At 31.3% G+C, this 21,879-nt stretch overlaps 2 protein-coding genes and 2 long non-coding RNA genes across 5 annotated transcripts in view; 2 read left to right on the top strand and 2 right to left on the bottom strand.

Moving 5' to 3' along the window:
* LOC148628567 (uncharacterized) overlaps positions 1–1,418 on the top strand; it is a 17,595-nt gene extending 16,177 nt beyond the window's left edge. Inside the window, exon 5 of the long non-coding RNA XR_015923886.1 lies at positions 913–1,418. This is a non-coding gene — a long non-coding RNA (uncharacterized LOC148628567). The remainder of the gene's footprint in view (positions 1–912) is intronic.
* Positions 1–11,975, bottom strand: part of LOC148628566 (E3 ubiquitin-protein ligase RNF14-like) — a 19,625-nt gene extending 7,650 nt beyond the window's left edge. For both annotated transcript variants that reach the window (XM_088590246.1, XM_088590254.1), the window contains exons 1-9: positions 11,841–11,975; positions 10,952–11,065; positions 9,212–9,329; positions 7,998–8,232; positions 7,307–7,426; positions 5,939–6,121; positions 4,464–4,563; positions 2,539–2,673; positions 544–782 (exon numbers count right to left, since the gene is read on the bottom strand). In XM_088590246.1, coding sequence (XP_088446372.1) covers positions 544–782; positions 2,539–2,673; positions 4,464–4,563; positions 5,939–6,121; positions 7,307–7,426; positions 7,998–8,232; positions 9,212–9,329; positions 10,952–11,065; positions 11,841–11,927 — 1,331 coding nt within the window. In that variant the 5' untranslated portion in view covers positions 11,928–11,975. The remainder of the gene's footprint in view (positions 1–543; positions 783–2,538; positions 2,674–4,463; positions 4,564–5,938; positions 6,122–7,306; positions 7,427–7,997; positions 8,233–9,211; positions 9,330–10,951; positions 11,066–11,840) is intronic.
* On the top strand, positions 11,946–19,241 carry LOC148628565 (small integral membrane protein 7-like). Its single transcript, XM_088590318.1, has 5 exons — positions 11,946–12,121; positions 13,374–13,415; positions 15,287–15,336; positions 15,783–15,873; positions 16,619–19,241. The coding sequence occupies exons 1-5, from the start codon at positions 12,096–12,098 to the stop codon at positions 16,632–16,634; spliced, it is 225 nt and encodes a 74-aa protein (XP_088446444.1). The 5' UTR covers positions 11,946–12,095; the 3' UTR covers positions 16,635–19,241.
* LOC148628564 (uncharacterized) lies at positions 19,181–21,879 on the bottom strand. Its single transcript, XR_015923875.1, has 5 exons — positions 21,523–21,879; positions 21,078–21,149; positions 20,293–20,528; positions 19,960–20,055; positions 19,181–19,270 (listed from the first exon to the last, which is right to left on the bottom strand). It is a non-coding gene; the product is annotated as an uncharacterized LOC148628564 (long non-coding RNA).

Genomic DNA, 21,879 nt, shown 5'->3' with positions numbered 1-21,879 from the left:
GTCATTAAGAAAATTCAAAAATACATATCAAATAGTAATCAAGGAAACCAAGGTTATAGCGGTAATCGAAAGAATGTAATCCAGGGACAAAGACCAGACATGGAAAACAGACATACACAACAAAGAACATAAAGTAACTAAAATCATACATGCAAAATAACAAAAGCAAATGTGCAACTTGGACTCAACTAAAAACTGGGAGCATGGACCATGTGTACTGGTAGGGTAAGCATCCTCTGCTTCTCTAGAAACACCTGCCGAGTTGCTCATAAAAAGTTAAGCCTCGGGTAGACAAAAGAGGAAAGGAAAACCATGACAATATCATATTTTTTGTCTTTGCCTTTAAAAGCTTTGTTAAGTGTGAATATCTTTCTTTTGTAAGATAAAACAATATAGATATTTAACCAACTAATCAGTTTAATTGATTAAATAATGAGTATTTAAATCTTAACTGAACCCCAATCACCTAAAACTAACAGCGATCACATGATTGAGTTAAGGAGAGATCAGGCAAAATTACAAGGCTTATAATGCCTTACTTACCCACCATCCTTCTCTATAGGGGCTTTACATTTATTACACTTCCTGGTTCTTAACTGAATAAGGTCACGGCTCAATATCATCTCTATTTTTCTTTGTCTCTGTAAACTTTTTTTTGCATCTTCGTCTAATTCACCAGTCCCCGCTAGATGACTTCCCTTATTTATGTTTTCATCTTTGGTCTTCTGAACAGGGGTATCATCAGATTGAAGATCCTCTCTGTCAAAAAAACAAGCTTCTCCCTGTTTGAATAAAATACAATGTATTTTAAAATGCTAAAAGACAGGAGACATTTTAAAAATACAGGAAGAGGAAGTGAATAGATTACTTTAATAGTTTAGAACCAAATTGAATCATTTTTTTTCTTTGCAGACAATTGCAACCTAACAAAGTCTTTGAAACTCATTTCAATATGAAGTTAACAGGAGAGGTTATCTGGAGGGAATGGGACCAACCATAAATACAATGTGAAAGCTCTGAAGAACTTAACACAAATCTTAAATTTGGATTATCCTTGCAAGAATCAGACAATCTGCACATCTATAAACCATGCATAACTTTCCAATAAGTCAAACAAAAATTCATCACACAACTAAGGAGCAGTTTCAATTATGAGATATGATCATGTAAAATCCTTTCATTGGATTATCTCTCCCTGCATGGACAAGACAATAATTGTCTTCCTTTCAGCTCATCTACATATGATGTCTAACCTTCCTGTAATAGTTTCATAAAAACTGTCAAGCAGTTTAGAAGAAGTCATCCTGACAAGATATATGAATAGACAAAACAGGGTGATTCCTATGTTTGCAATGGGTATAAGCTAAATTTATGATTATACATATGACCAATATATGACCAATAATAATCTGTTAAAATTGCTATTTTGTAAGTCACATTCGAGTTTATGTGCTTCCTTAATTCCTAATGATAATTTCCATTCAAAAGAGAGGGTTAACAATCAATCATAACAAAGTAAAAGGCATGGGCCAACTTTCCTAGTATTTTATTCATTGAAAAGTACTCATGAATAAATGCTGAAACTAGGCATTCAAATATGTCACAAATCTAATATATATTTGGCTGATCAAGAAAACACCAGGAAAATAGGTATTAAAAACAAAATGAATTGTCCCGTGACAAAATGAGACTAATCATTATTGAAACTGAGAAATGACATTGTAATAATAATTAACCAAAAACACAAAAAAATATGCCAAAGTCAGGCTTGAACTGAAAACCTTTTTAAACCATAGATTAATGTAAAGTCTGACGTTAAGTCAGTTGGGTTACGAACATTACATAACACAAGTGTTGTAATAAGCTAAATAAGATATAATGTTTCTGTACAGTAGTATTTCAACCAAAAAGTTATCATACATTTTCATGTAAAAAGCACCTTACCAATCATCTTGCACTTTTAGAAGATGTGTTATTCTTAAATCACAGAACCCCCCGAAAACACATACATTGTAATGATTGCAATGGCGCTTCTTTAGAAACTCCTTACTCAAAGTGTTATCAGAGCATAAATTTGAAAATGCATTTTCAACAATTTTTGCTGCTAATTTTTGTACTTTTTTTCTATCTGAATTTCTCCCAATTTGCACTTTTTCTAACAATAATGCGTGTTTCTACAGTTTCTAATAAAAATTTCAGAGTGGACAATTTTTTAAACTGGTGCTACTCGGTATCAGAATTCTGAAGAAGAAAATTGCCAAGGTCCTTTTACAAACCCCACAAAAAATGAAGCATATTTTGGTACCATGATTAATGCAAGTGTAATAGACTCATCAATATTCATGACTCCAACATGAGAAATTATTGAAAAGAAACATAACCAAGAATGAGACTAATAGACCCTACAATATCAAGTTGTCCCAAGGATCTTTCAACTAGAATAGTTCACTGTCTAAAAGAAAAATGTGGCTGAAGAGAGTGAATTTTTATTGGTTTTTTTTCTCAATTTTTAACATATGGTTGGAGTATGATCCTTACCTGATGCCATTTCTCCTGACATCTGGTACAAAACTGGAACATACAGGACAGGCAGTGCCCTAAATCATCCTCTTTCACAACAACATTTTGACATTTAGGGCAGTATATTATGTCTCCCATCATATCTAATCCAAACTGAAAAAAAACACACATTCTATAAAGCATGAAATATTCCTAAGCAATGCCAAACTGAAACGTCATAAAAATTCAGTTTAAATATCTCAGATCTTATTCAGATCATTACTCAATTTCTGAAGAAAAAAAAAGTTATCGCTATTTTGTTTAAAATCCCTTTTATCTTGCTATACGATAATTTTCAATCTCATGCCAGTCGGTTGAGAATGAATATTATTGCTAGTTTCTATGTCCTCGTGTGACATACAAGCAACAGCATAGGAATATTTGACGACCCAAATAACCGTCTTTGTTTACTGCATATGAAATAATGGCTAATTTGTGGCAATATTTTCTAGTCTACAATGGAAAATGATTAAATACAGTAACTTACCCGATTAGAATGAATAAATCCAAAAATTATCCACAAATTTTAAACGCGACTGTCATAGTTAACCGATTTTTTTTTTCAAAAAATGTGTATCACAGCTGCACAACATACCTGACGTCACATTGCGACGTCGCTGAAAATAGTCCCGAAAGGAAATTTTGCAGCGCTTATAAAACTTACATAATTAGGTCAAGAAAACTGAAGATAAAAGAAAACCTTACAATTCAGCAAAACAGCGATAAACACATTATCAAATATTTTTTCATCTCGCAGCAAAGCCGCTCAACGAGATCAGCATGAGAAACTTCCTCTTGTTGAAAAAATATTAAATAATCTAATATTATTATCTGTGTATTCTATGAAAACTTCAGAATTATTTTTCAATTTTTGCATAATTAGTATATTATACTATATTTACTAAATTAGTACTGTTTATATATTCTTATTAAGTATATACTAATTTTTAGTACAAGAGTTACTGTAGATATAATAGATATGTGTTTTTGACTCAAAATCTGTAATTAGCAACTTTGTAACTCTGTCACTACCACAAATTTGATACAGCAATTTTTTTTCATAACTACATTCTGAACATGCTAATAATAGCAGTACCTATGGAATGCCAAAACCACATTAATTAGATAATATGTTATTATCACTGATAATGTTATATTATCTGAATTATTATGGCTATGTTGCATATTATCATACAAAAATTAACTGAATCCTTACTTATCTTTAGATAATAATCAATAGATTTAAAGTTTGTATAGGTCTTAACACCAGTTTGACTGTCAATATCATGAGGTAATAGGTAATGCATAAATTACACTGTTCGATCATGAATAATGCATAAATTGAGCGATATTTAAGTCTATGTTGGTCGTGTTAACTATTGATATCACTTAGCATCATCTTCATAAACTTTTCCAAACCGGTGCAAAAAGATTAAAACAACTGGTTTAAAAGAATAAAAAATTTTACCATTAGACAACTGAGGATCAAACTGTACTTTAAAAATATAGTTCTTACTGTTTCAAATTGTTTTCTTACCATAATGGTTGTTTTCAAATTAAAGAACAGGAATGGCCCCAATAGGTCAGTTAGATAAGCAGTAATGAATAATTTTGCCTAATTAATTCAGATAAGGCCTTTAAATGACATAAAATAAAATTATTACATCATTTCATTCCTTATCTGTAGATAATTATATAAAAAGAAGGTTTTTTCATAAAGACCTATGTTTTGCAATTTCATTTGATCATTTTCCGGAGATAATGAAGAATTCAGACATTTTTTTTCTCATAATGTGTGCCGTAATCACATTAATTCAGATAAAATGTTATTATCTATGTGACAGCATATTATCAGAATTAAAGTGGTTTTGGTGTGCCACTCAATTCTAGCATGCCATAAGTACCTGTAAATTCAGTCTTTCCCATCGCTGGTAACTGTCTTGGTCTAAAACTTCTTGCAAAATGTAAGGGTTTATTTCTGTTGTACATTTTGTTTCAGGACAACTGCAAACACAAAGTTCATCATTTTTATTATTTGAACTGAAATTGTATTCATTGCCATGGTAACTAATTTTTACAAATCAGACAAACGAAATTATACAAGTTTAATTTTTCATCATTTGGGATGTTTCAATATAGAAAAAAATGGTTTCACTACTACCAGTGCGTTCTATGCCAAAAATACAATATCACAATTTTGTACAAATATTAATACTTTTAATCAGTGGCAGATCCAGAGATTTTTAAAACTGAGGGTTCCAACTGGATTTTCAGTTTTGCCTAAATATTGCACGAAATTAAAAAAAAAAGAGGGAATTTAATTCTAGTAACCCCCCTAGATCCAGCACTGGTTTTGTGTAACTATTACTTAAATCAACTTTCTGATTAAAAGTACACAATTACTGTGGAGAAACTATTTTTCGTACACAGGAAAATAGCAACATATACTTTCATAAGTTTTAAAACATATGGAAACACATGTTTAGGACACTTAAGAAATTATTTTTGTTCATGCAAATGAAAATACATGGAAACATGTTTTCCAAAATTTTATAAAAACTATACTCTTTTTGAAAATGAAAACATTTAATAACCATATGATTTCATGTGCTTGTAATCAAGTCCTCACATATGTTTTCCACATGTTTTTACGGTGGTCCTAAATATATGAAAAACATGAAGTTTCCCAAAACATATGAAAAACGTGTGTTGTAATATTTTCCTGTGAATAAACACCAAATTTCATGGTTTGGAATTTAAATTTTAAATTTTGAACTTAAAATTTAGATTCTTAACCAAAAGTAAAATTTCTGTTGTAAACAAACAGCCCCTACTAACATTTGTGAATTCAAAACTAAAAAAAAAACTCTTATGAACCAATAAATTTTGAAAAACCACAAGAACAGGTATCCATGGCAAAAAATATCTTCACAAAAATTGATGGAAGTACAACTAGAGTACTGTATAGGGAATAATTCAGAAGGTTGCTAATTTTGGCTTATTTAAGGTAGTAGACCTAGGGTAAGGGACACAACTCTTACAAATCATTGGAATGTTTGTATTCAGCATTTTACATCAATCGCATGTAAGTATCAAAGTAACTTGGACTAATTTTATTCTGTTTCAAATGAAAGCTTGATAGGCTTTGTTGAAATTGAATATGATACAAACATATCACTGATTTCAACAGTAATGTCCCTTACCCCAAGTCTACCTTCTTAAGTGGACTCGGAAAACTGCAAAACAAATCCTGCAATATTTGGGCTTAAGTACTTAATGCACCACTAAGTACCTGTCAAAATTAGAAATGCCAGAATTTTTTGTATATCTTTATACCTTAAAATCAACCGTCATACAGCACCAGTATGCGTGTACTTACAGTAAATTCTGGACAGTACCCTCCTTCACATGAACAGAGCAGTGTTCAGATAGACAGTCATTACAGAAATGGTGTTTACATGGCATCAATCTATAGAAATCTCGACCTGGTTTCTCACAAAAACATATACCACATTCTTGCTCATACTTTTGGAACTCTGTCATTTCTTCTTGTAAATTGTATCTAAAAACAAAATAAGCGAAAGTTATTTATATTGAATCATTTATAAACTTTTGTTAAGGGGGTAGATTTTTTTCAGTTTGAACATGTTTTGGGTTAACATAGGTTCATTATACATGTAAAAAAGAAGAAACTGACATTAAAATAGGATTTGTATCTATTTTTAATTTGTTTTTATCAATGACATTCATAACTGTTAAGCCAAAATAAATGCTTATATCAACACTTTTTTCTACTTCATTAAATTAAAGAACCTTAGTGAGTGCGCCCACATACCCTATGTGTCCCCATGTTGGATACTCAAGTAAATTTGTTTGTAAGAAAAATACATGTAGGACCACGATAAAAAAGGAATTAGAGTGTTTTTTCAGGCTTTAAACCTTTATCTTCTAATTAAATTCTGTTATTCAGAATGGTAGTTTCAAACTCAAGACTGTGATTTCTTTGAGTTTTAATTAATCCAAAATAAATATCATCGTAGCAGAACAAAATGTACACTTGACCTGTAACTTATCATGGTGAACTTATATACCAAAAATCATGTCATAATCTGCAAGCGTTTAGAGAAAAAGTATGAAAAACGATTATTTCTGTGAATTTAGCTAAGTTCAAGGCCCGTAATTTTGGTAAAAATCATCAGAGTGGAACCAACAACAAACTTGTCCTGTAACTTATCATGGTGAATTTATATACCAAAAATTATGTCAATACCTACAAGGGTTTAGAAAAAAGTCCAGAAAACTGCTATTTCTGTGAATTTTGCTAAGTTCAAGGCTCGTAATTTCAGTAAATATCATCGCAGCAAAACGAAAAATTACCTTGACCTGTAACTTATCATGATGAACTTATATACCAAAAATCATGTCAATATCTGCAAGCGTTTAAAAAAAAAACTGAAGATGGACTGACGGACGGACTGACAAGTGGACCGCTAAAAACATTATACCCTCCACATTTCTGTTGTGTGGGGTATAATTCAGGCTCTAATATGCAGAAATTGATCAAGGCTTTTTATTTGGGGATTAAACAAGAAAAAATGCAAATCATAGCAAACTTTGAAGGGTCTACTTTCTGAAAATCATGATTTTATACATTTTTTTCTAATTCAGGTAAACCTGTTATTTATGTTGGCTTACTATTACCTCATGCCTGATTAGTATCTATTTGTTTTGTACTTTGAATATTAACCTTAGCATTTCATTAACTGTATCATCAATGTTGTCGTATTCAACAACAGCTCTGTTGTCCAATTCAGTTCCTGTCTCTGTAAATTGTTGAATGAATACAGTGTCTGTTACACTAAAATGGCTGGAATAAAAATAATAAATATCATGGTGCTGAAAAAAAAATTTGTTTATATATTTCTGTGATATTCTGAAACTTCCTGACCAAAGTGAGAAAAAGCCTTCTACTCACAAGGGTAAATCTTGTTTGCGACAGATGATTGGTTCAAATTCTATTGTAACACCATGAAACAAGTCATTTTGCTTTATGACATTAGGGGCAAAAAGGTTTTTTTTTTAAGTTGGCAAGAATAAGCTATATATGTAGTTATAATGTGGTAGGAGAAATGGAATCTCACACTGCAATTCATTTATATCTACATTTCTACACTCTTGATAGTTTGATTTTCATGTTAAAATGGTCTGCAAGGCACACACTTCAAATATGAAAACTAAACTTTCTTAAGTGTAAAAATATTGTTTCAGATGGAGAGTAAAATTAAATATTTATTATAGGTTTAATCTTTTCTCATACTTTCTGATATGTATTGTTATGTCAGGTCTTTAAGAGTTAATGATATCATGAAATTTAATAGAAATATAGACTGATGCTTTTTACTTTACTCAATATAATAAACAAAACTATACAACCCTACCTTACAGTGTTATGTTCCAACCAGTCAATCCATGTATTTAGTATGGGCATAGATGGGCATTCCTCCCATAATTTATCCAGCTGTAAACAAAGGGAAGTCAGCTGGTCTCCATTCAACCATAATGATGACAGAGTATATATAGGAGGACAATTAGAGGGGTATCCAGGAGGTAGTATAACTGTCAACCTCAACGGAGTCAGAAACTTAACCTCAAAAGATGCAAAAACAACATTTCCTGAAAGATAAAGTAATGAATGAAATCTTGAAAGTTTCTTTTCATAGTTTTTTTTATTTTATTTTCAAATGGTTTGTTTTCTGAAGTAACTTCTATTAGCATCTACATGTACTTAATATAATCCAAAACCAATATCAATAATTGAGGCTGCAAGTCAGTTCTTATCAAAAGCTTATAAAAAATTTTAATTCTTGGGAGCGTAACTTGTAAAATATTTCACATGCCAATACTTTCCTTGTGTATCAGAAATATAATTTTCAAGATTGAAAAAGAAAAATATACATATAATATGATGCAGGTGTAACCTGTAAGAGAACGAAGTTGAATATATTGCTACCTCTTTGCCTTTTACAGTTTTACATTCAAGGAATGACTGTTATATTTTTTCTGTCTATGAAGAAATAACCTAAATCACGTGGTGAACACTAAATAACCTTTCAAGTGTGTACCATGGGCATTGAGGTTATTTCAAAAAGACCAAAAAAAAATATAAGTCATTTCTTGAATGTTAAATTATAATTAAATTTTAGTATCAAAATTTAACGAGTAAATACACAAAAAAAGGTTGATGACGTCACAACCACATTACAAAATTTGGTCTATGAGAAAAAGGACAAAATATTTTATCCAATTAGAAAGCCTGTTTAATCTGAAATTAAATTATTTACTTTTTATTTCTATTTCTTCATAATGTGACAAAGTTTTTTAAATAGTGTGAGCTATGACTTTCATCATTTGTTAAAGATACAAAACTAGAGAAGATCCTTACCCTGTGTTACAGGTTAATTTCCTGTCAGACTAAATTTGGGCTCTCAGTGCTTCTAAGGTTATATGTTATATTTGTGCCAAATGATGGCCTCAGGGATGATTAGTTCTTGTAAACTGTGTTATTCTCTTAAAATAAAATTCATTATTATTATTATTATTATTTGTATTGATTACCATTATAAGGAGTTTGTCCTCTATTATGTAAACTTACTAGATTCTGACCTTTGTAGAACAATATCTTTATGTTTGTCATCATCATAAATTTCCTCCTCAGGGATACATACATTGACTTTTATGCTTTCACATGGTGTCTGCACTGGAACCAAAAACTAAAAGAAAACATATCCTGCAATTTATTTTTAAAGTTTTGGGCTTTGTATAATTTGACACTGGAAAGTAATCTGCGTTGTATTTTTAACTTAAAATGCAGTTATATTTTTAACTTACAATGTAGGCTCAATCCTGAGAATTCCCCGTCCAGCTCCTTAATTTCAGGTTTGAATAACTATTATTTCAAGGATATGCCGAACATTTTTCTCATGCATATGCTTGCCATTCCTGCCATATGAATACCCTCTTTCAGGTAATTGCTAATTAGTAATGTAACAAATTCCTCTTGTATTGTCATTAAATGTATTACAGCCAAAAATAAAAAGTATGAATAGCTACTTAAAAAAAATGTTCAGGTAAGCATAATTTATATCTGAAGTGTATTACATTTTGTATTTGACTACCTCAAATCAATATTTAATGTCCAGCCATTCCTAAAGAGAACATGGTATGCTTAATTCAACAGATTTGTTCACAATATTGTAGATTCCATCTAATATTTTAACCTAGATTTGACAGCATATGAACAACTTGGTAGGTGTTTCTAGAAAAGCACATAACACTTATCTATATGGGAATCTGGTCCATACTCCCAGTTTTTGGTGGAGTCATAGCAGCTCATTACTTCAGTTTCTGTCTGTATTCTTTAAGTTAATTTGTGTTATTGATTGTATTTTGTCTTTTTTTTTGTCTAACATTTGTCCCCAATTACAGATATCCTATTCCTCTTTCTCATGGTTTTCTTGCTTTTACTTTTCAATAAAAGCAGAGCTTTACCTGATATTACATCAGTCAACACACTAAATATCTCTAAAAACTATGCTCATGCAACATCTGTTGTCATGTTGAATTTTGTTTGGATACCATTAATATTTCACCCCTCAAATTTTTAGGTATACACATATATTATTTTCAAGAATGTATATTGTATTCATAGATATCTTATGCAAATATTAAACTGAAATATGTGATTAACAATTATGCAATTAAATGGAATTGACTGTTTTGAAGATTTGCTAGATCATAGTTCTTGATTTGATAGGACTTCATAGTCATAAATAATTGTTTACTATCTCTAGTACAAAGTCAATATGCAATCATTAAGGTTACAGACCACCAATTCAACCAATGAGCATTTGGAACGTACGCAAAAATAGTCCTACGCAGAAATTACCCCTGTTCCTCATAGTGCTGTGAAAAAAGTTCTCATCTCATTTAAAAAATTTAAACAGTTTCTGAAAGGAAAAACATTTCTGTACATTTTATAGGTGCATTTTGCTTCTTGTGATGTGAAGCATAATCTCCATAATGATTTCTAAATATACCCCTATCTTGTGAAAACACTGGGATTTCCCATGCTATTTATAGACACTTCACTTCCGGTGACCAGTACTGCACTGCAAGTCTGCTAACCCCACATGCCATTCTGAGGATTGTGAGCTGACATATGTAGAATCATGCTGATATATAGTCCTCTGCAGGTTAAAGTTAAGGTAAAGTCCAGAGAAGCCATTGAATATTGTGAAATTAGCATAGAAGCCTATGGGAAGTGGAATTAGTGGTTTCTAGCCTTAAGTCATCAAACTTTCCATATCTTTAAACTATTAATCATACAACATACCTGCAGTGTAAATACTTGATCATCATCATCATCACCAATATTTGCTGGTCCATGGTTTACGACACTAAATCTTTGGTCTCCTTCTATCTCAAACAAACTTTGGAATGCTAGCACCTGTGTCAAAAAACACTAATAGTGGTAGTTAAAAAAGCAATTAATGAACAAGAAATTTAACATACAGTAAAACCAAACCCATTTTGGAGTCAAGGACAGTAAAATTAATTCACTTTAGACAGATGTTCAGTTTATCTACACTGTATAAATGTAGGTTAAAAATACATTTAAAACTGATATGGATGGACTTTTTAAAGTGGTTAGTTTAGCCAGTTTTTCGTTTATGCAGTGTTTGGTTTAGACAGATTTTTTTTGTTTAGACAGGTTTATGATTAAGATTTACTGCAGTAAATTATTCAAGTCTCCCACTTCATAGTAATTACACTGTACATCACTGTTCAATAATGTCATTCTTGAGATTGTTGTGATTTATTCAAACATAATGAAACCAAACTCTTATTGCGATATATGTGTATTCATATATCCATTCATACAATTTTTTTGTAAGCAACAGGATACCTTTAAGAATAATAAGCTGGGCAATCGAACATGGTGACAACAAGACTAAAATTCTGTCCAGTTGTTTGATAAGAGTTGTGATGACAAGATGCTTCACTTCAGTAGTGCACTTCTGCAAACTACAATATAATGAGAATGGATGTGGTGAATGTGACAATTTCAAAAATCCCATTGGGATGAAAAATGTCAGCTAAAAGCCACCCATGGGTCTTTAATGAACGACAAGGCTGCAATGTACATTCTAACTCTAAGTGGCGTAACTCCCAGGAATTTTTTTAGGGAATCAAAAAAGTGCTACTGGCTTGTGGTTAACAACCTCGTCCTTCTGCTCATTAAGATTTTCATAATCCTCTGCAATCCACTGAAATGAATCAGCGTCAATGCCTATCCCTCCTTCTGCCATCTTCAGAAATATCCTGCATTGCACAACTTGTGACCTAATGTAAACAAATCGGAGTGCTAGTTGTTCCTGAAACGCATCCGATTTTACATTACACTGAATTTCCGGTGACAACACGAAAAAGTTTTTCAGTCTTGATATGATTATTTTCTCATTTATGTACCAATCACAATGATATCAGATCTGATATTGTTTGGGTGTGTTTTTCATATTTAATATTGTCAAATATACCTCTTTCTAACGCAATATAAGGGATCGTTAGAAAAAAAAACTTAGATGCCTGTTTTTTTTTACATGAATGATTCAGTTATGAACCGTGTACATAAATGCACCATTTACTAGCACACAGTGACACTGAAGATCTGCTTTGGGTAGCTTAGTACTGCTTTATGTTTTCTACCATAACATTTTGCGCTATCATGGAAGCAACAACTCAAGGGTTTTAGTAAGGCCAAATAAAATTATACCTCTGTTCCCTGTTACATGGCAGAAAAAAGAGGGTTGGGAGGTCGGGATATTATTTTATTTACTTATTTTTTCCTGATATTCATAGAAAACAACTTCAAAAACATCTTAATAACTACCGAGACTGTGGAAAGTGAAAATTGACTACCATCTGTAAAATATTGGGCAGATTGGTGGTACTTTTTGTTGTTTGTTAATTTGAAAATAAGTCGGTCAGGAAACAGAGGTATAATTTTATCTGGCCTTATTTACAATCAAAGGATTTAATAAAACTTCCAATTTATTTGTGTGCAAATTGGGATTTTTCTTCCCAAATATTATGAGGCAGAATGGCCTACCTGTGTTGTAGTAGGTAATTGATTTAAATAGTCAGTTAATTGACTTGGCTGAATATGATAGCTAAAGGATTGATTCTCTATTCAAATTGGTTTGTCACTGGCTATGCCATTTTCATGAACTGGTCTATGATTTGATTATTGGTGGTGAAGGTATAGTAATGTGAATTAGATAGTGCTCTTCCATTAAATAAATCACATTTTCCTATTTTAATCACAGTAATAAAATTGTTTTATTTATTCCAGAAGCCCGGTGCAGGTCTGGGTGTTAAATGAATAAGCCTGCAGCAGCGCTAAGCTTGTCGTAAAAGGCGACTAAATAGTGCTCAGAAACCTAACTTGGGGCTAGGTGCTCTGCCCACAGAGCAACTGGGATGTGTGCCCCAGGTGGTGGAATGGGGTACCCCTGATGTGTTACATGCTGGGGTTGTCAGGCTTTAATTTGGAAAACCTGACCTCAAACCATAGTGGTGTACCGTATTGGGAAAGATGCCACGTTCCTTGCACTTTAAAGAACCCTGCTGTTGTATTTCAGAAACTATCATTTGAGAAAAATTGCAATTTGATGTATTTTCTTGTTGTTTTGTTTAACTTTGCTTTGATTTATCTTACAACTGCACATGTAAAATTAACCTTTTTTTAATTTTAGCACATTGATGGTGAATGCAGGGGCAATTTTGAATTTTAAACTGTAAGTATACAGAAGAACAACACTTTATTATCCAAATCACTGGACCTTGAATGCAAAGAAAATCAGATATAATGATTACACTGATTGGGAGCATAATACAAATATAATATTATTACACTGATTTCAGATTTTGTTATACACTCAGACAGTTAAGACACAAAGAATAAACTATATCTCTAGGAATATATCCTTAAAAGACATGTTATTATGCGTAGTACAAATTTGGATGTAAATTACACAATTATTATACACAGTTGTATTAACAAACATAATTTTAGAGCAAGATTTTACTGTTAACTATTTTAAATTGAAATCTACAGTGTCACAGTGTGATATAATGTTTTTATTACAAAATTGTATTGCACAGCCACAAGAGAAATATAATTGATGTGCCAAATAATAGTGACAATTGGTTAAATCAGTTAAAGAAATGTTCACAATATTTATCTTTTTATAATTATGCAATATTATAATACAGATTACTTCAATGAAAATTGTTCATTTTAACATGAATAATGAATCACATGTAAAAATGGTTGTAAGTGAACCCCAATTCTTATACAACTGCAATTTTTGTAGTCATTTGATGTTATGTTGCTGTTGTTGTTCAGTGTTAATTTTTAGTTTCTGTGCAATGACTTAAGTTGGAGTTAACTCAGTGTCATGAAATCATTTTGATATATTGTTACTCTCTGCTAGAAGAAATTGGTCCTATTGTTTTAGAGGAGATTTATAAAGAAATAACATTAAAGTAGGGAAAAATGTTGAAAAGGGCAATAATTTCATTATGGTGTAACAGGTTAACGTGAAAATTTGACCACAGATAGATTCCATCATGCTGAACACTTTTACGCTTGTCAGAAGCTGGCTACATCTAACAGTTTTGAGATAAATGCAAAAAACTTCTGTCTGACCCCTAGTAAGGGTGGCATGTTTTCTCCACAGATCAATAATCCCCACATCATTTCTATGAACAATACACCAAGAAATATTCATACCAAGTTAGTGTTTATTTGTTCCAGTAGTTTCAGAGGAGAAGAGTTTTAAAAAATTATTAAAGATAATGATGAAGACAGACACCAAGTGATAGCAATACATGTAGCTCACATGGCCTTCGGCTAGCTTAAAAAGGGGGTAAAATGGGTGTTTAATTAAAATTGATGTAAAAAACTTAATTTGTTTACAATTTTGATAATTTTTCCAAAAAAAAATTTCTTATTGAATTCAGTTTTACATGATAAATAGCTTTTAAAGGTATTTATTTTGTAAGGGACCAAATTGGGGCCACACCCTTAAAATAAGCTTTCCAATTTTGAAAATTTTTACAGTTTTTGATTTACAAAAAGTCAAAGGGTCGAAAAACTTAATTTTTTGAAAGACTGAATTTTAAAAAAATTCATCCTTTTTTGATGATTTTTTTTTTACTTTTCATGGACTTTTAGAAGTATGCCAAGATTGCTTATTGCCAACAAATTTCCAAAGTGATCCATATAAACCTTGTACACTGTTTAAGAATTAAATTGGGTTCTTAGTGATTGAAACAATACAATGCATTACTACTTGATTATTTAATGCAGTTTGTTTCAAAAATGCAGACAGTCCACCATTCTAAGCATGTGTCATTCATAAACTTTGTCCACGTTGGTCCCCAATTTAGAGAGTTAAACAGGCTTCAGTAGTATCATGCTGCACTGTGTGAAGCTTTTTGTTTAGCATGTGTTATTAATTCATGGGGCAGATCTAGGAATTTATAAAAGTGGGTTTTGAGACTGTCTTTTGCTCAATTTGCCAAAATTTGTAAATTTACTTTTAACAAAAGGATCTGGCGTATTGATTGACATTTACCTTTTATTTCATGTTTTGTTTTACAGGAAAAAGCGAAAAGAAGAAGTATTTGGAGCTAGTTTGGAGCCTTCCTTTGGTAAGAATATGTAACCATATTTCTTTTGTAAAATATACATTCTAGTACAAATTCTTATGTAAAATCTGTTGTAACATTGAACGTCATCAGATAACCTCAAAATTTCAAGTTACAGTCTAACAGTTATATTCCATTACTGCCTCAATTTGAAGGTAAAAACCTTAATTTGACAGTCTCAAATTATAATTTATACTCTGCTGACATGACACAAGTAAACTCAATTTGAACCACCAAATCCACAATAGAAGCCCCCAAATCTTAAAGTGCAATACAGTTATCTCCTTAATGTATTGAATATGACCATTGCAGTTGTATAATAATTTTTATTTACTTCTATGATCTCTCGAAATGGAATGTAATAAATGGTCAGTTTTGATACAATGCTTGTAATAATCAACTTTAAATCTACTTTTTTATGATTATAATGACAGACATTTTTATTTCAGGAGATAAAGTTCGAGAATTTTTACTCAGTCTGCGTTACTTCAGAATATTCATTGCCTTGTGGAACATCTTTGTTATGTTTTTGATGATTGTGTAAGTAAGACCAGAGAATCAATATCCAGTTTAGACTGTTTGCACCTGCATATTATTTTATGTACTACATGTATGTCTAAATTCAGGAAGTTCTTCAACTCCATCATTTTTTCATAGTTATACAAAAGACTTGGTAAAATTGGTATTCTTGAATTATCTGCCAAGCATGTGCATACAAGAGATAGAGTGACCACTATTTGGTTTTAAGCCAGAATATTGTCTCACAGATGGGCGACACACATCTATTTTGAAAGTTGCATCTTAAAGCTAGCTGATAATTGATAAAATTTAGAATGTTAGCACTTATAGAAAGCAACATCCATTTTATAAATCAGGACCCAGTTGCCTGAGCTTTATATAAATGCTTTCACAATGACGACAGTTATTTCTAAGGTGGCTGCATAGGAATATTGGCATAAACTGAGACTACCTTGAGTTAAAACTGAATTCTTGCAACTGAGTCCAGACCTGGACACCCCAAAACTTTATAATTCTTGAGTCTTAGAACAGTATTAATGTCTTTATTAATTTCATTTATAAGTGTTTTGACATCTTTGCCTGTACCTATAGTTTCAGCTAAACACTGCACTATAATACCCATAATCATCATTTAATTAATAGAAAGATTTGAAAATAAGTAATTTGTTCATTTGCTTAATCTAGGTGGCACTAAAGGATATATTAATTTTCATGAAAGTGCAAAAAATTTCAATTAATGATACCATTTTTTTTTTTTTTTTTTCAGATTTTTTAGCCATTGAAGAGATCTCAAGTGGGGACTGTGCAAGGAATCTTTATACATAATTATATAAAGTTGTATATAATGAGTGTTTCTATGTATTAGTTTTTTTTCAATGAATTTTATTACATCTCCAATTATCTGTTTTGTTACTGACATGAAATATCTAATTGACAGTTTGATATTTGAAAACAGTACTTTGCTGTGTCAGAAAATACTTTCAGAGTATGGTATTCCTGTTCACTATATAATGTGAATATTTTCCACTTAGGACCATGGATAAACACAGCTAAAAATATTCACCATGTGGTACCAGATTTTGCAAGTTTGATTTTTTTTACTTTCCTACTTTGTTACTTGTTGACAGTCAGTCTAAAATCTGTCCTCAGGTAATACTTAAGTACATGTAATAACATTAAGTAGTAGTCTATGCAAGAATCATGCAAAATCTGAAAAATGTGATACACCCCAAAAAAGGCTACATATTTTTATTTTTGTAATTAAGTTGTTTTATGGGTCTATATTATGAAATGTGTACTTATTTGTTCCAATCTGTCTGTGATTAAAAGATAACTTTGAAAATCCAATAGATTCTATTGTGTTTGAGTGTCATTTACAGAGTTATCTCCCTTAATTTTGAACTCTACAGTGCATTCTGTATATTTTTTATCTCCTAAGAAAACAGGTTATATCAAAACCCAATGTTAACTTCTGTTTATTATGGCAATTCAAACAAAATATAAAAAATAAAAATATGTAGGCTTTCACCCATGAATCACATTTTGAATGATTCATAGCTGGAGTGCTACTTAATACTTAAGTAATGATATTGAAGATGTTTTCAATGTATCTGATAAATATAGAATCTACAACAATAGTGAGTTGATTATGAAATTTCACACATCGAGAAAAATACATTTTCTTAGGTTTTTTTAGTATTGAGGCTTACAAAGACATTAAAACTATCAATATTTATTTATATTTTGAGAAATTCATAATTAATAAGCTTAAGTTGTTGATTCCATTTCTTTTAATTTTTCAAAAGGAAAACTAAGGCATTATTTTGCATCTGTGCCTTGGCGGACATTCTAGCTATTGTCTGTCTATGACCTCAAATATGGTTACAGGTTAAAAACATAAGAAATGTCACAGTCACTTTTGATATTTTATAGACAATGGGACCCACTCACACTACAGCCCGTAGCCCCTATGTATTTCGACCAATCAGCGTCTGAGAAGTCAAATCTCTCTAGAAACAAGAAATATTAGTGAAAATTAGAGATAAATGAAATAAATAACTCAATTTCTATTTAATAAAAATCTTTTGAAAATATATTTCAAGTCACATATCAGCCCATATTTTAAAAGGTAAAACTAATATAGGTAAATTCTACTTCAGATATCTAGAATACACTGTATATTAATTTGGCTCTTGTATAATCAAAAGTTAACGTCATTATAACAACAGCAAAATACAAAACTGGTTGCAAGTTTAGTTGAACATGGTGAATTTGAACAGCTTTAACCTGTTCCTTTTCAACTCAGTGGTGTAGTAGAACAAAAAGTATGCAAGAAGTGTAACCTTGAACACAATGCAGAGCCCAATCTCTTAGACCCACCATATTTATTTTATTTGAATAAAATATGTACAAGATTATATTCTGAAAAAAAAAAGATCAAAATTCCATGATAAAAATGACAAACAACATTTTTGTATCTACTCGGTAATTTAAATTGACTTGTTAGGGATAAATAGTGGTTTTAATGTCTGTCGCATAAATTTTGAGATGACATTTAAGGAACCTTTTGCCAATTTTTTCAAAGCAGCATCTTTTTCAGTCATTTTGCAAGATCATGTATAGGCATTTTCAATGAGTAAATAGTATTTGATATAATGTTTAACTTAATGCTTTAATTCTTTTGAAAGAACTTTTTACATTAAACTTTATATGGTTACATAACATTAATTTATTCTTAAAAAAAACATCTTTCAAGGGACGATAATTTGTGTGATAATGTTCAATAGAAATGCACTGGTAATGGGAATTTTAATTTGTTTAAACAACAAGATAGAAAATTGATAAAATTGTTTTAAAGGAAGGTAAAAACATCATGTGTAGGTGTGCTTGACAGAAGATCATTTTTGGCCCAAATGTCTGCAAAGGGAGATAATTCAACTGGGTTTCAGATATTATGTCAAAGCACAACTAAACCACTCCGATTTTAAGGAAAGTTTTTGTGGATGTGCATGAAGGAAAAGATCCAACTGAAGGGTTTTACATAATGAAACCTAGTAAGTAAAAGTATTAAACACACAGTTGAATGAATTTAAATGAGATCTGAAGGAAGTTTAGGCATCATATGTAGATTTTCATGAAGAAAGATATTCATGTTCGGTTCCTACAAGAGGGGTTATTCAGGGTGTCACTAGAAGTAAGTTTATTTATAGTGGAGGATATTCTGTATGTGAGCTTACTCAGTATTTCTACATTTTTCTAGAACATTTATTTTCTCTTCCTTTGTGGTTCTCAGTGTCTTCTTCAAGGAAAAGAATTTCACATTATGAAGTAACACAAAAATCAAATTTTTTATTATTATTAAAATGAAAAATAAAGATATGTTCGTTGTTTCTACTATGCTCTCTCTAGACAGTTTTTCCTGAAAAAGATAAATAAAAAACAGTTCTATACAAATTCTCCTTCAGTAGCGAGTGGTTTAAATTATTTCTCCCATTATAAGCTGATGATTAAAAATGCATGTGACTTTTAACCACCAGGTGGTGATTAAATTTATGTGATAGTTTTCCTGCCATTTTATATTTCCAAGTTTTAATTTTTTAATCCACTCAGTGTAGGAGAATCTATTTCTCCACATGAGATGGTAAATTTTAATTTTTAAGATGTGAGCTTTAGCGAGCATGATAAAATCTTAATTTCACAATAGAGGGTGGAGAAATAATTTATATCAAGAATCGGCTGAAGGAGAATTGGTTTCTCCCGTGAAATCTGTAGATAACTCAGAAATATAAAATGGTGGGATCATCAAAGTGGATGTGGATGGTTATTATTCATTTGCTAAATATTGTACCGGTCAAATTTTATTTGAATAAGCTTAGTTTTGCTGTACCAGTGCCAGTTGAAGGCCAAGTGTGGATAATTTTTCAAATTCATTTTTTTTTTCACAGTCAGATGGTATGTTGTCTCGGACACATTCCCCTCCTCTTCTTCAAGTCTATACTTCTTTGTTTTTTCCTTTGCATGTAGCTTTTAGTGATTAGGTTTGTTCATTTTCCAGGGATAGTGGAGGTTGCAAAGATGTAATGCAGATCCTAACCCTTTTTTACTTACCAAAATATTTCTGGAGTATTCTGATCTCTCTCTTTACTTCACAAAGTGATAAAAGGTCCTCTCCAGAAGCTTTTTCTACCTTCCTAATGTTATATCCTACAGAGGAAAAAAAAAGGTTTATTACAAGCAGTGAATTTTTACTTACAATAAGCTTTTGATATTATGAAGTGAATCCGTAAATAATGATAAAAATACATGTAGTTACAGTGGGAGGAGTTTCAAAGTAATGTTCTACTTCCATCAGTTGAACAGAAGTAAATATGCAAACCATGTTTAATAAAACAAACAAACATAACTATATAGCAAAAGACATTAAAACCAGGACCAGCTTACCGACAAATCCTTCGGCCATTGCTAGTTGTGCTTTAAAGCTTGCTTCAGTTAGAGGATCTCTGCCAAGTTCAATACCATAGCCATTGAAGAAGATTAATTGGTTTCTCCAGGCCTGTTTAAGGGAATAAACTTCAGTTTTCAAAACTCCATAGTCGCCGACTCTGCAATCAAATTACCTGAATCTCTCCTTGACTGAGATAAAGCTTTCCTCAGTCCAAAGAATTTGTTTTCTGTATCTACAATGAACATAATTTTAATTTGCTGGATGTAAAAAATGAAATTAAGGTGCAATTTGTCCTTGATGTCTGGGTATGAAATGAGCCTTCAGATACAATGAAATATTGCAGAAAAAGTTAATACGTTAGTTTTTTTTTTCATGAGAAAAATCTGTCAATTTAGATAAAAATCAGCTCAGAAAAAAATGTAGTAAACATTCTATATAGATTTTTTTGTAAAGTTTGTTTGACTGAAAGAAATATGTATTTTTAGTTCCAGCTGACACAATTCCATCTTGCTCATGAATTTAGAAAACGGTTTTAGAATGCTTTTTTACCAGATTAAGCTTTGTTTATATTCTTAGATAGAGTGAGAAAGCGAGGTTCATTTATAGAGATGGTTTTTTTTTCAATCCAAAACTGTAAATTGTTTGCAGTGGGTGATTTTAGATCTTTCAAATACATAATTCGCTTTAAGACTGAAAACAAAATTGAAAACATAAATTCTCTTTTTTTGATGAATGGCAACGTGTCAGTAAGGATCTGGAGGAAAGATACTGATAGACATACGTTTATAAAACTTTGCCAATTCTTCAATTTTCTTTTGAACGCATCTGGTTGACTTTGTAATCGTATCAATTTCTGTAAAATGAATATGATTTCATTTGTTATGATCATCACATTGATGTATGAAAACATTTTTTTACATATCATACACGTCCCAATTCCTATGCTCCCTAGCTTACTCCAGTTGTGCTAGAGGTTGTCCGGCAAGCTATTTTCTGACTGGGTATGGGGGAACGAAATTCCAACCTCTTACATTGTAGGAGTACTCCCTAGCTATAAACTAGAGTAGACTTTATTAACAAATTTAAAACTGGTTACAACATATTACAGCAGATAAAAAAAGAATGTACTCTTTACGCCTTTTGCATGCAATAACTTAATTACAGTATCTTGTAATAGTGAAACTAGGAATTTTAAATTTTAGACTTTCCCCAAGATCACAACTCACCCTTCTCGTTCCAATAAATGGCACAGAGCAGATATATCAAAAAGATGATAAGAGTAAATACAGCTTGGACTAAAACTATATCATTCCAAATTCCAAAACTGTAGGTTCCCATGCGCTGTAATGTAAAAGGAAAACTTCTCTTTAATTTGGTAATTATAGGCTTAATTCTGCAGATTAATGAAAGCAATTACATGCAGTTTTTTTTTTGTTCCGTTTAAAAATGTGTTTCGACTAAGGTATACCTAGCCTTTGCTTTGGTTTAATCCAACATATTGCAGCATATAGCATATTAGGCAGATAATTTTTCTTTCCTCATAATATAAATATTACTACTGGCACCATTGCAAGTCATGGGTA

Source organism: Perna viridis, chromosome 1, assembly GCF_037379345.1.
Source record: "Perna viridis isolate PV_CMFRI_1.1 ecotype Kerala chromosome 1, ASM3737934v1, whole genome shotgun sequence".
NCBI lineage: Eukaryota > Metazoa > Mollusca > Bivalvia > Mytilida > Mytilidae > Perna > Perna viridis.
Note: the sequence above shows the minus strand (reverse complement) of the source record. Positions and strands in the feature narration are given on the sequence as shown.